Consider the following 14070-nt stretch of genomic DNA (forward strand, 5'->3'; position numbering starts at 1 on the left):
TTTATGTAATATTGGACTTCTTCCTATTAATTTTTTCTCTATTATTGGTTCTATTTCCAGATTGAGATAGATGGCACAGAGAGAGAAGCCTTTGCTGATCTCGCTTTGTGGGGTTTCTAAAATAATTCTGCACAATCCGTGCTTTCTCTAGTCCTGTTATATAATAACCACTTGCTAAAAGAAAGCCCCTCATTTGTGTGCTGCTGTCTGCCTTGTAGGTGGGGAGGGAAGAGGAGAACCAAAAGGTGGTAGGCTGTTCATTTCATCTTGACTAAAAGTAGCAGTTATCTTCTTAACCCTTCTTACTCCAGACATGCCAGCAGAACACGTCAGGCGACTCATGAGAGCCGCTGTCAGCAGCTTTTCGATTCACGATGTTTCTAGCAGTTGCTCCTTCCAGCGTCTGATGGGGGCAGAGAGCCGGCACGGCCCTTTCTTCACAAGATGGGAGGCGGCCCAGACTCGCGCCCAGCATCGTGCTGACCAATGCCCAGGACTGGGGAGCAGGGGCAAGAAGGACAGCCCAGGGAGAAGGCAGCACACACCAGTCGTGAGAAGACTGCATATGCTGGAGAGAACAGGCTTCTCGGTCATCGCTCTTTGGCCATCGCTCTTTGCACTCAAGCACAGAGTCCCACCTAGGGGAGCCCGAGATGGAGAGGGGACACTGTCCTGTCTGTGTTCCCCCAACTCTTGCCTTCAGGTCGGAGTGCCATTTTGCACTCTGAGAGACTGGTATCTATGGACCGCTTCTCTTCAGAGGTCTCTTTTGTCCTGTTTCTAGGGCTCTCCCTGCTGTGTGTGTTCTCCGCTTCTGGCTCTTTGTCTGTGGCCCTGCTGGTAGGCATTGCCTCCCTTTGCTGGTTTTCTCTAATTCTGCATATTGCATAGCTCTGTCTATGCCCCACAGCATCAGCCTGATGGAAGCAGGTGACTGTGGTGGTGTTTGGGGATGTGCAGACCCACTAGCTGCGTGGGAAGATCACTGGCCTCCCTGGTTCCCAGTTTCCTCGTCTCAGAGAACAGGGATCAACGACTCACACATGGTTTAGGGGAGACAGCAGATAATGCATGGGGCCTAGTGGTTCTGCTGGGCTCTTCACTGGTGCCCCTCCCTGTCCCAGAGCTGCCTGAACAGACAACCCAGGGGAGCACTTTTATTTTACTCTGGGAGCTTTATGTCTACAAATGTTGTAAAGCCATTGGGTGGTACACGGTAAAGGCATTTGGTAAACATTTTTAAATTAAATTAAATTAATTTATTTGAGAGAGAGAGGGGTAGTCCATGAGTGAGGGGGAGTGGGAGGGGGAGAGAGGATCTTAAGCCAGTTCTATCCTCAGTGTGGAACTCCACACACGGCTTGATCCCATGATCCTGAGATCATGACCTGAGCAGAAACCAAGGTTTGGGGGCACCTGGGTGGCTCAGTGTGTTAAGCCGCTGCCTTCGGCTTGGGTCATGATCTCAGGGTCCTGGGATAGAGCCCTGCATTGGGCTCTCTGCTCAGCGGGGAGCCTGCTTCCTCCTCTCTCTCTGCCTGCCTCTCTGCCTACTTGTGATCTCTCTCTGTCAAATAAATAAAAAAAATCTTAAAAAAAAAAAAAAAAAGAAAAAAGAAACCAAGGTTTGGGCTCTTAACCGACTACGCCACACTTGTTCCCCAGTAAACCTCTTTTCTCATCCTCCTCTTCCTTTTCCTGTCTGCTGATAGGGGGCATGGATCGTGTTAGCAGAAAGGAGAGAAGTCCAGTTTCCCTCTCTGTGCTGCTCTCACCATAACTGACGTGGGGCCCATCTCACCGTAGAGCCACCTTGGCCTTCCTGGCCTGGTGTGATGTGGTTCATACCTCTGACCTCACCTCGGAGCTGATGGTTACCACTCAGCAGCTCTGCCTGACATCTGCTCAGGGCTCTGTGCTTGTTATTCAGCCAGAAGTTCCTTGGCTGTGAGCATTGCTCACTCTCAATTAGTCCCCTCCTTGTTAATTAACAGCATGTTTTTCCCTGGAAGCTGTGCTGTGTGACCTTGGGAATGTGGTCTCCTTGGGATGGGGGGCAGGGGAGGGCATACTTTTGCCTAAGTCTCCATGGATGCCAGGGCTGACTCTGGCCTGCACATGAGGGTATTAGTTGACACACCGTAAATGGCCATGGCATGGGCGTCTCCTTTGCCATGCTTTGGGTGGAAAGAAGTGAGAAATCAGTGTTTGGCAGGAAAGAATTCCATAGCAATGCCAGCCAGCATCTTACCCATCTGAGAGATGTTCTTTTTTACTTCTTTCAAAGAAGAACATCTCTCAGTTGATTGAAAATTCGACTTGCTAGGGTGCTTTTTATTGGAGCTGCCTTCAACTTGATATGTGGGCATAAGCCCTTGGCATCTGCTCAGAGGCACTTGAATGTTGCCGATGTCTTCTTTCCTGGCTCCCCCATGGGGTCAGGGCAGCGCTCATACTGGCCGTGGCCATGACTGGTGTTATTTCTAGGGATAGCATGAGTTTGCAAAGCTGGTAAGCGATGTGGAAGTGCAAACCACAGCTAAATGGGGAGCCAAAAAATTATATGGAGAGGAACCATGCTTACTGCCACAGCCAAAGGGCTGGACAAGCTCATAAATAGGAAGGTTCATAATGAGTTCAGAAGCAAGAAAGATTGGACACGATGGGGGCACGATGAGGAACGGGTCTCAGCAAGCAGCCCGCGATTATTAAGGGTGCTGAACAGGATAGCCCAGTGGGTAAGAGCAAGGTTTTAGCGTCATCAAATCCAGACAAAGCTGGATTTGAAACCGGGCTTGGCTGCTTGCCAGCTTGGGCAAATGACTTCACTGCTCTAAGCTTCGGTTTCCTTATCTTTAATGGGGGTTAATAGGACTTAGCTCATAAGATTGTTTTAAGGATTAAATGAGAAAATGTTTATAAAGTGCTTAGTGTGATGTCTGGCCCAAAATAAATGCTCAGTAAGTGGCTGTAATTATGAGCACTGAAGGGTGTTGGAAGCCTGGTTTCCTGGGGTTCTCATTTTGTGGGGCTGGGCAGCTCCACCAGCCACAGAGAGCCCCGTGGGACCGAGGGGGGAGACGGAGACCCAGGCAGATCTGTCTGTGGTGTTTCGGCAGCTGACTCAGCCCTGCATATGTGCACAGACACCTTCCTGCTGGGAAAAGGTTCTTTATTAGACTAAGACTTACTCTGAGTAATGCCTTCTTGTGCTAGGACCCTTCTCTCTTTTCACTCTGTGGGCTCCACAGTGGCCCCTTGTGCTCACTGACCCCGTAGGACCCTTCTTGAAGCAGGTTGGAGGTAGCGAGGTAGGGGGTGGGTGCAGGGCGAGTAGTAAATGTATGCACACTCAGGAACCCCCCCCCCCCCATCAGTTCTTCCCTTTGAAGTTTCACCAGCAAATTAAAAACCAAAATCAAAACAAGAGAGAAGAACAAAAATGATTTAGACCCGTTTCCTGATTTTGGGGCATGTGTGGTTGTGATTAAACTCTGTACCTTCACTTTCTGACGAGCAGACCCTAATTTCTTCTACCACATTTCTTTTTTTCCTGCTTTGAAGTAGGGAAAACGGAATCAGAATGATTCTCTCAGGAGACCACTGCAGAGTCGAGGGGATGGAAGTGTATCTCTTACCTACGAAGTTGTCGACAGAGGTCATTAGCCCCATTCCTCTGAGCCGCTCCTTGCTGGTCCCTGGAGAACCTGCTCTGAGAGCCAGGTTATAGGGAGGACCTCATAGAACAGACCAGCCGAGAGTCTGAGTGCTCTAGGAAGGCAGGGGAGTGTGTGCCTGGCAGTGGTCTGGGTACGTGGCCTGGCGGCAGGCGTTGCACACCCTGCGATGCAGCGAGTGTGGTCCAGAGGCAGGAAAGTCACCCTGAGAAGGGGACAGCAAGGCAGGCGCCCTGGGCCGTGGAATTCGCTATTGACTGGGGGCCATGGAAACGAAGCATGATCAGGTCAGTAACACCCTGAAGTAAGGTCCCTGGGAGTGCCCAGGAAGGTTCATCAGGGTGAGAAAACAAAACAAATGTTCTACTGCATTATTTTAAGAGTGCTGTTTTGTGAGCACATAACACAGCAATACTATAAAACGTGTATAGAACTTATAAATGAGTAGATTTGCATCCTTCTCTATCATCTATAGGTCACCTATCATCTATCACCTGGAGTGTGCCTTCATTTTGATAAGTTTGGAGTTGGCTGATCCTGAGGGCCAAGGTCAGAGGAAGAAAGCGGCAGAATAGCTGGCGTGCCGGGCGCCACAGCCCACGTAGACCCCGGTCTGTGTGAGGGCAGAGCCTCGGGCCCAGCCCAGATAGCTGGTGTCAGGGCTGGACGAGGTCAGGGAGGAATGCTTCAGACTCCTCATGGCCAGTCGGATGCTGCTCTGAGTGTTGGACTGTTGACGTCGCTTGGAAGCCCTGTCCCCATCTGGGACTCGGCTGCGGCCCTCCTCCATTTTTGGGTGATGATACTGACCCTCTGACCTCCTTGCTTTAGCTCTTCACTTGCTCTCAGGGTCATGGTTGAGGATAAAGGATTTGGCACTAGAGTCGACGCTGACTAGATTCATGGGGGAAAGGAAACCCACGTTCAGACAGCGCTGTGACACCTGGGAACCCCTGCTTGCACACTTCCAGGTGGTTGTGGTTTAGGGAGATTATGAGCTCTTGTGCTCCTTTTCAGGCCATTTTCCCTTCTTTGCAAGTGCCTCGACCCTCCATGAACTGTGAACAAGGGGCCGATGATTATGGACTCGACAAAGCACTTGCAGGAATTGGTTGTACGTGCTCATTTCCTTTAAGAGAAGGCAGATGGGAAAAACTTAGGCAAGTCTGTAAACAGAATGCACTGGGAATAGGCACTGTGAGCTTCGGGCTTTTCCAGTGCTCATAATGACTTTTAGCTGTTTTCTGTTGAATTTTGCAGAATTGTGCTCCACTTTTGCCTATGCTACTGGCCACTGACCTCAGATCCCCAGGACAGTGTGGGAGGTGAACACACGGTGGGATGAAAGCCCACAGGTGACGACGCTGAGGGTCAGATTGGAAGCCCGCTACCATAGGCTGTATGGAGAGTCAGCCCCAGGTGGAAGGAGTTCTAAAGGGACCCATGTGCTTGAGTAAAGGTTGCCGTGTTACATACATTTATATCACATACACATTTTTGAGAGCATTTGGAAGCTCTTTGAATAAGAATCTTTGCATGATGCCTTTTCCATGCACATCCAGGATGATATATTTATCCAAGGGATAGAACCTCCATTTACGTTCTGTTAGTACAGCTAATCCTTTGACTGAAGGTTACCTTGTGGCCTGGCCATCCAAGAGCTGACCGTGTGGGCCAGGGTGGACCAGACTTTCATGGCTATCCTGGGGCTTTGGTCTACCACTTCCTGGCCCGGGAGACCCTGCTTGTTTTTCCCCCATCAACCCTCTTGCCTGCACATAGGTTGGAGATGCCTTACAGAATTCACGGCCACTCCTTGAATGGTTTCCTTTATCACTCACAAGGCCTGTCATTGTGACATGTAGAGCTGCCAGACCTGGTCTTGAGGTGAAGCCACTGTCTTTCTGCCCACTGCTGATCCTGACAACGCTGCTTCTGTGGGACTTGTCCTAGAATCCTTAGCGATTTATGAGGATCTTGTGGCAATTAATAGACACATCTTGGCAGGCCTCTCTCATGGTACACAGATTTCGTGACCAGAATGTTCACTGGGATCTGTAGAGCAAAGTGCCTACACCCATCCTTCTACTTCTCAGAATAGGTACTTTTGTCCTAGTCATAGAACTTCTAACTTCCACTGTCCCCATTTGGGGTAAAATGTTGGACTCCGAACCAGACTTGGGCTTGTCTTGGTTTTATCCTCTAAGATCTTCCACTCTAAGATGAAATGATGCCCATAGCCACTCATCTATCTTATCGTAACTAATGTTGATTCCTACCATTTATTTTAACCTTTGACATTTTAAAATGTATTCATTTATACTTCTCAACACCCCTGCTTTCCACATACATTTGGTAAGCATTAACATTTTGTGTCTGTTTTAATGGTGTTTGCCTGTAGAGTGCTTATATTACTGTCATTTGAGATGGCCTTATGCACTCTATAAGCTTATAAACGTGCTGATACTGGAGTTTGTGCATGGTTTGTCTTCTCCTGTAACTTCTTACAGGAGTGCATTCAACATAGTGGTGCTTGGTAACTATTTGTTTTAAGTGTGATAATGGTATCCTAGATGGAGCTGACTGTGCTTCTGACCCACTGCTGGGTCCCTGCTGGGTCATTTGGAGATCTGGCTGGTTGGTGTTCTGGATGCTCCCTGAGCCCAGCAGGATGTCAGAGCTGTCAGACAACTTCCACCTAGCATCTGAGAAACCCATCCATTGCCGGACCCTTTGGCAGAGGTCCACTGGGTCTTTCAGACTTTCTGCCTTATGTGTTCAGAAATTGTTACAGATTCCTTAAACAACCCCCTATCTAGATACCCTAGGGAAGACGTTCTTAGAGTTATTCTGGCCCATTGATGCCAGTCTGCACTGAGAATGCTTTTCCATTCTGAGATTTTGGAGAATAACATTGCTTTACATGGGCTCAAACCTGGGTGGGTAGGTACTAGAAAGCATTGCTCTTCAGCACTGTCTTGCCTTTATAAACTATGAAAAAGCCTTTACGCTGTGGTTTTGTTGCTCAGAGATAGCAAGAATGGCAACAGAACCATTGTGCTTGGATAGTCCCTCCACTCTAATCAATCAATCCAGTGTTTGGGGCAAGATGTGTCACAGAACCATCCTTGGGAGGTTGGGCCATGGACAGGAAAGTATTTAGACAGAAGAGCAATTAGTAAGGATGGACATTTAGAAAGTAAATGGCAAGAGGGGCGCGTGGTTGCCTCAGTTGGTAGAGCACATGACTCTTGATGTTGGGGTGTGAGTTTAAAGCCCATGTTGGGTAGAGATTACTACCTAAGAGAATAAAATCTTAAAAGAAATTTAAAAAATTAAATTGAAAATGGCAAGAAATCTGATGAACACAAGGATTTTCTATAATTAAAAAAAAAAAATAGGAATGTGCATCTCTCTTCTCCCAAAGGTTCTAAAATTGGTTATTGACAGGCCTCCAAGCTTGCTCTCTACGCCTCCCCTGTTCCCAGCCACCCCCAAAGACTGAACTAGTCTAAAATCTGGGTGTCTTTTCTACGTTTTTAAAATAGTAGCACTATGCTGCTTTGAGCACATAAAGCTATATTTTCACTGTCATCTCTAACTTGTAGTAGTCCTTGGTAATTACATGGTGCTTTCCTTCTGTAAGTCTATGAACACATGATAAATGTTAACTCTTACTTCTCCCAGCACCTCTGTAGAGAGAGGGGGAGACTGCATGGTGTCTGTTATCCCTGCGCTTGGTCTCGTTTACGTACAGGTTTCGCTCCATGTTTGGTCTGGTTACATCTCCTTGAGGTGTTCTTTCCTGTGTGTGGAAGAGCTGGTCAAGTAGCAGGTGCTCTTAAGAATGATGTTCTGTGCTGCCAAGTGGAAACCCCAAAGTCTCCATAGAAGCAAGAAGCCAAAGGACAGGCCTCCTGGCTTTAGGAAGCAGATAGTCCTAGCCTCTACAGTTTAACCATTTTTTACTGTTTTGTTTACAGAGGAGATTGCTAGATCAGTTAGAAAGCATTCTGTCTGTCAAAGAAAGTATCTGCTCCTGACATGTAAGAGGAGAAATCCTTCATTGCCTCTTTGGTTGTAATTTTTTATGGCTTTTTCTTAGTTCTTGTAAAGAGTCATTTCTTCCTAAGATCTGCTTTTTTCTCCTTTTATATCCCGAAGAATGGAATATCAAGTAACTTTGAAATTTATACTAGTGAATTGCAAAAGTTGGACGAGATGTTGAAGAGACTTATGGAACAGAACAAAATAATTACAGTTTTAAATTTCTTTAGCCATCCATAGCTTTAATATATTGCTTCATTAAACAACATGATTTTAATTTATTATGCAAATGTAACAATTATTCCATTGAACAAAATCTGTTAGAAAGATCATTCTGTGGCACAATAAGTAATGTTGAATGTTCCATTTTTGTTTTTGATTTGCTTATTTTGTCTTTAATGACAACCCATTTAAAGTAAAAGTCTTTAAAATGGTAGAATAACATGATAACATGTTTTCACTGGTAATTTAATACTTGGATATAATGAGTTCATCTGAGAGATTTCATTAAAAACAGCAAGGTGCCTGAATACCAAAGCTGAGATGTTTTTAATCACAGAATTATAGTAATTACACAAATCCCAAGATTTTCATCAGACAGAACGGGCTTCCAGAGCTAAACATGCACTTTAAACTTAGCACTAATAACTATGTATTGTTCTAAATTATAGCAGAGAGACTCCTTGGGCTAAGGGGAATATTGGAATTGAATTTTTAAGGAAAATTGAAAAATAAACTATTTTGGTAATGGTATTTGTAAGAGGCACATCACCAGGATAATGGAAGAGGATCTCTGTGTGCTTTAGACATAGCAGGTGCATATCAGATAAAGTCAATGAGCCCATTATCGTTGACTATATTTTCAACATAGAAAGAATGCTAGAAGGAGCACCTCTTTCTTCTCCCAGGGGTCCTGAAGTTGCTAATTGACAGAATTCCTCCTTCCAGTCAGTAAATGAGACAGCAGACCACCAGTGAGATGATAATTGGCCCAGAATCTGGATTTTCTGGGTTGGATGAAGACTCTGGAAATTTGGTTATTGTGGGAATGGTCAGGACATAGTACCCTCAGGGAGCTTGCTTTAAGAGAAGTTATATAAAAAATCTCCCTAAGCAAGAAACTTTGTTTGCTCTGTTTTCCATTTATTGTTAATTCTTTCTGTTTTCTGGCTCAGAAGGGTAGGGGAGACAAGAAGCGGGAGTGAGGGGAGGAGAGGACATTGAAGGAGCGTGCTCTGAGGTGTCCGTGGTGGGTGGAGGAGGGAGGAAGGAGCCGGGGGCAAATGAAGAAGGGTTAGGTTGGCCTCTCGTGTGTAACAAGGGGTTTGGAGTTTGAATGAAAGGCTCTGCGATCCATCTGGGTATTCCTGATGATCAGGAAGGACCCAGGAGACAGAGACATGCCTGGGATTGGGGTCCTGACAAAACAAGTATTTCTGGTCTCCGTTCTCCCAACCGCATCCCTTTTTGTGGTAAACTCCTCATTCCTGGTGTTCAAGTTCCAACTGCCTCTGGACTCCATCTGATTATGTTATCGTCCACATGTGCTATTTGCATATTTGAAGCTACCCCCCTGCCTCATTAGAAAGTTGGAAGACCATTCTGAGTCGTGTCCCAGCCCTGCCCTCAGTGAGGGTGCACAGGTGAGCTCATTTAAGCCTCTGCTTTCTCATCCCTTGCTGCTGGGCGGGCCTGGCTGGAGAAGCCCCTGCCTGCAGCGTCAGCTTCCTTGAAGCTTTGCTTTTTCCCTTCTAACCATCAAAATGATATGTGCCGTTGTGGAAAATTTATAAGACAGAGAAAGATGTAGAGAAGCCGGAAAGTCACCATTAATGCTTGCAGAGGAAACTCCCATTTTGCCATCTTTCGTTCAGCTCTTTTTCCTGTATCCTTTGTTTTTTATGTGCACAGCCCTGCACGAACATATGGGTGTCCTGATTTAGAAATGGGTAACAGTATTTAATCCCCTGTCATAAACATTTTCTGTAAGACTCCTGGGAGGCCTATTGAATATCCCTTGCCACGGTGAACGTAAGGGTGTTCCTGTCTTGATTGTCATTGCCGTTTGGTGTCTTCCCAGGTCCCTTCTTTGTGGTCTGCTGCACCTCTGGAAGGCTATGATGGGAATGAAGGTGGCCGCCTGCAGGTTTCACCGGACCGGCTGCTTCTGCCTAGAAAGTCATCCTTTCCAAGCAGGAAAAGTGCTCCCCGTGGTGGTCGACCTCAAGGGACCAGACACACTGTAGAGAGAAATGGATGAAAGCAGCCTGGGGGGCCCCAGACGCGTGCTCCCCGCGGTCTAGTCCAGGGACGCCCTTCGGCGGGGCCCTGGCCTTCTGGAATGTGGCCGGCTGCGGCTGCATGGCTGATTGCTGAGTGACGATGCTTCGCCGGGGGCTGCTGGCGTGGGTCTCTCGCGTGGTGGTTTTGCTCGCGCTGCTCTGCTGTGCCGTGTCCGTGCTCTACATGCTGGCCTGCACCCCGAAGGGCGACGAGGAGCGGCTGGGGCTGCCCCGGGCCAACGGCCCCACGGGGAAGGAGGGGTACCAGGCGGCCCTGCAGGAGCGGGAGGAGCAGCACCGCCACTACATCAGCAGCCTCAAGCGGCAGGTCGCACAGCTCAAGCAGGAGCTGCAGGAGCGCGGCGAGCGGCTCAGGAGCGCGCAGTCTCACCCCAGCGACGCGGCGGGCCTGCGGCTAGAGCCGGGGCCTCCCGAGAAAACCCAGGCGGACCTGCTGGCCTTCCTGCGCTCGCAGGTGGACAGGGCGGAGGTGCACGCCGGCGTCAAGCTGGCGACGGAGTACGCCGCCGTGCCTTTCGACAGCTTCACGCTGCAGAAGGTGTACCAGCTGGAGACCGGCCTGACTCGGCACCCGGAGGAGAAGCCCGTGAGGAAGGACAAGCGGGATGAGCTGGTGGAAGCCGTGGAGTCGGCCCTGGAGACCCTGAACAGCCCTGCGGAGGGCAACCCGAATCGGCGCCCCTACTCGGCCTCGGATTTCATAGAAGGTTGGTGATGTGAGAATGGGGGTGGGGAGGCACCAGGGTCCAGGCGCCCTGGCCAGTCCCCGCCGCAGCAGGCTGGCAGCTGGCTTTGGGCATGGCGGGTAGAAAGTGTTATGGGAGCGACCGTAAAGGTATATGGCATGGAGTCTTATTTCTCAGAAATATCCGTTCTACTTACTTCCTCATGAAAATCACGCCTATTGAAAGGTCAGGTTCATTGCTCCCTGGTAGGAAAAGGCAGAAGTTCTTGCTTTCATTAATAAAAAAAAAAAAGAAGAAGAAAGAAAGAAAGAGGGGCACCTGGGTGGCTCAGTGGGTTAAGCTTCTGCCTTCGGCTCAGGTCATGATCCCAGAGTCCTGGGATCAAGCCCCACATCAGGCTCTCTGCTCGGCAGGGAGCCTGCTTCTTCCTCTCTCTCTGCCTGCCTTTCCACCTACTTGTGATCTCTGCCTGTCAAACAAATTAAAAAAAAATTAGAAAGAAAGAAAAGTAAACCAAACATAAACAAAACCCATTGAAACTCCAGTGGAGCTTGATAGGCGGTTTTAACAGATCTCTTCCCTGGGCCCTTCTCCTAGGGGTCAGGCCTGGTTATCAGCCCATGAACGCCAGAGCGGTTGTGAACATGTGGTCTGCGGCACTCATCATCTGCCAGACACTGTTGGAGGAACTGTATACTTACTGATTCCCTTTTTCTCCTTAATGACCCTGTTAGGGGATGAGGAAACTGAGGTTCAGGTTAATTGCGTAAATGACCTAAGGTCGCTCAGTTAGCGAGTGACAGAGCCAGGATTTGAACCTGTGAAGTCTGATTCCAGAGTCCACATCCTTCCACTAGGTTACATTGTACAGGCTGCCAGATGGCATGAACACTAGTAAGATGAACAGATCAGCTTCTTTCATGGGCACAGAAACTATTAGTTTGTGTTTGTGTCTAATTTTGGAAGAAAGTGGCCTCGTCTCATTCCTTGGAAGATGAATTAGTATCCTCTTACCGGCTTTTCCCTTGTTACCGGGGCAAAAATCAACTAACAATTTGGGAGTGGAAATAACGTTCGAGGGCAGCCAGCTCTTCCGCCTCTTTCTGGAGAGAATCTACTTCAACTTCCCAGACGTGTGGCTGCGTCCTTGTCACCCTGCTCCCAGCTTCGGCTATATAACCGTTCTCTCATCAGCCTACAGGCCAGACGGACTCTGTTTAGTCCTATCAAAAAGCTCTTGCCGCCATTTATGCCTCTTCTTTTCGGACACTTCCCCATCTTCCAATTTTTTTCCACTTTATATGTGAGCCATACCTCGTACAATTTTGGTAGAGAATTATTTTTCATATGCCTCGAGCCAGGCAAAGAAATCTTTTCCAAAATCAAAGTTTTGGTTGTCGAGATTTGTTGTTGTTGTCCCTCATGTATACGAGGTATTAAAGACACCCAGCATACCGGCAGCTTGCAACTGTAAGCACATGGTCAGCACTTAGGGGAGCTCGAAACATCATGATGCTGCTGCGTCCCATTTTATTGTGCTTCAGAGTTTATGAAACCTTTCCACATAGAGTATCTTATATAATAGCTGACCCACGGGGAAGGCCATTAAACATCCTTAAAAAACGAATCCTGGCTACCACTCACCCTGGATATGCTATGGTAATTGCCCCCACACAAAGCGATTTCAAAAGAACTTGATTACAAATCAAAGCCTGCAATTTGGAATGTCTGCCCTTGTGATTTTTTTCATCTGCATTCATGTTTGAAATCTGCTTTCCTGCGTAGAGTATCTTAGTACACCAGGCCTGTTGTCCTCACTCAGCAGTGACACAGGCCTTTGGGGCCTGCGTTCCTTTGCTCAGAGAGGTGGCTGGTTTTCTGTCAGAGACGCTGCTCTCCTGGCTAGCCCGGGCTGCTTCCGAGTGCAGCCCACAGCCTCTGGTGGCAGGCAGATCCAGCCTTCTCCCAGCGTTGGTGAAAGTCTAGTCAGCTATTTTCCTGGAATGGCAACTGATTGGCTGAACCTAGAGCGAGAATGGGGATTCTTTGTGTTTCAGGAAATAATAATAAAAGCATATGGAATGCTTCCAGGTGATAATAGTTCCACAAAGCTTAAAGCTGACTGTGAGGCAGGTGGCATGACGACATGACAGGGAGCTGTGTGACTCTGACCAAGACCCCGAAGCCCCACGGAGACTCGGTTTCCTCATCTGTCCTCAGAGGCTTGACTTAATGTCCTCTGAGGCCCTATCCCCCACCCCCCAACCCTCTGCAAAATGCAAAGCACAGCTTCAGCGTCTTCTTATCTTTGCCAAGCAGCCATCGTGGAAGGGTACTCTGCCACCTGCTCTGCTGGGTGACCAGGACATGCCACCAACCCTTTGGGATCTTCCTCTATAAAAAGGAGAAGTTCCGGTAGATTATCACGTGTTGACTGACTGTGGCCACTTCCTCGGGTGGCATGAAGCTTGCAGAGGGAGAACACCACATCGATGACAATTTATTATCTGTATTAATGTAGTTATTTTCCATCTCTAAGACAGAGGGAACGGCACAAGCCTCCCTCTTCCCTTCCCTCGATGTTCTGTTGGCATCGATTTTTGCTTTGGCTTCTTACATAAGAGCACGTTTTTTTCTTTTTGCTTTTTCCAGCTATCTGGGAAAAGAATTTAAAGTAGAAAAATGGGATCAAATCCTGTACTGTAGGATGCCTAAATGTTTATCTCCTCAAGTGAACAGAAAATCTTTATGTTTGTGGTTTAGCTCTTCCTTCAGTATTTACCTTCAAGTGGCATAACTTTTGGCTTTGGTTTCCTATTTTTCAGTAGACTCTTGGACATAAATTTGACATGGTTCCATGAGACAATTTCGCCTTCCAAATCATTCCTCTTTTACAATCCAAGTATCCGAGAACATGAATCTACATGAGGCATTTGTGTCTCCTGTCTCCACGGGGTTGCTTCTCTGCCGCCCTCCTCCAGCTTCTGCACCTTAGTGGTGGCCAGAGTGGGTCAGATACTAACAGAGTTGCTTTGGGGGGGGGGTGGACCCAAGCCATGATCCGCAAGAAAGTGAAGGTCTTGAGGGCACCCTGAGATGCATTTAAAGCTAGGGGCATAGAAATCGTTATAAGACCTTAGTAGCTCTTCTATGGTAATTCCTGACCTATGCTCAATGACCAGCACCTCATGCTTTCTGGGAGAGAAAACTAAGGCAAGAAGTGAAGACTGAGTTTTAGACTTCCATTGTGTCTCACTATAACCTCTAAGGGATGTCCTGTGACCCCTTTGCTAATGCTCTTTTGGACAAGTCAAATCCATTTCCAGGTCCTGGGTACTTGGAGAGCAAGGGGCTTGG

General features: G+C 47.8%; 1 protein-coding gene across 1 annotated transcript in view; it reads left to right on the forward strand.

The window, feature by feature from the left end:
* The first annotated feature begins 9976 nt into the window (after positions 1–9976).
* The window catches only part of CSGALNACT1 (chondroitin sulfate N-acetylgalactosaminyltransferase 1), a 91474-nt gene continuing 87380 nt past the window's right edge, over positions 9977–14070 (forward strand). Inside the window, exons 1-2 of the mRNA XM_059384223.1 lie at positions 9977–10007; positions 10102–10734. Of these exons, the coding sequence (XP_059240206.1) occupies positions 9977–10007; positions 10102–10734 (664 nt within the window). The remainder of the gene's footprint in view (positions 10008–10101; positions 10735–14070) is intronic.

The sequence above is a fragment of the Mustela nigripes genome, chromosome 18 (genome assembly GCF_022355385.1).
Source record: "Mustela nigripes isolate SB6536 chromosome 18, MUSNIG.SB6536, whole genome shotgun sequence".
NCBI lineage: Eukaryota > Metazoa > Chordata > Mammalia > Carnivora > Mustelidae > Mustela > Mustela nigripes.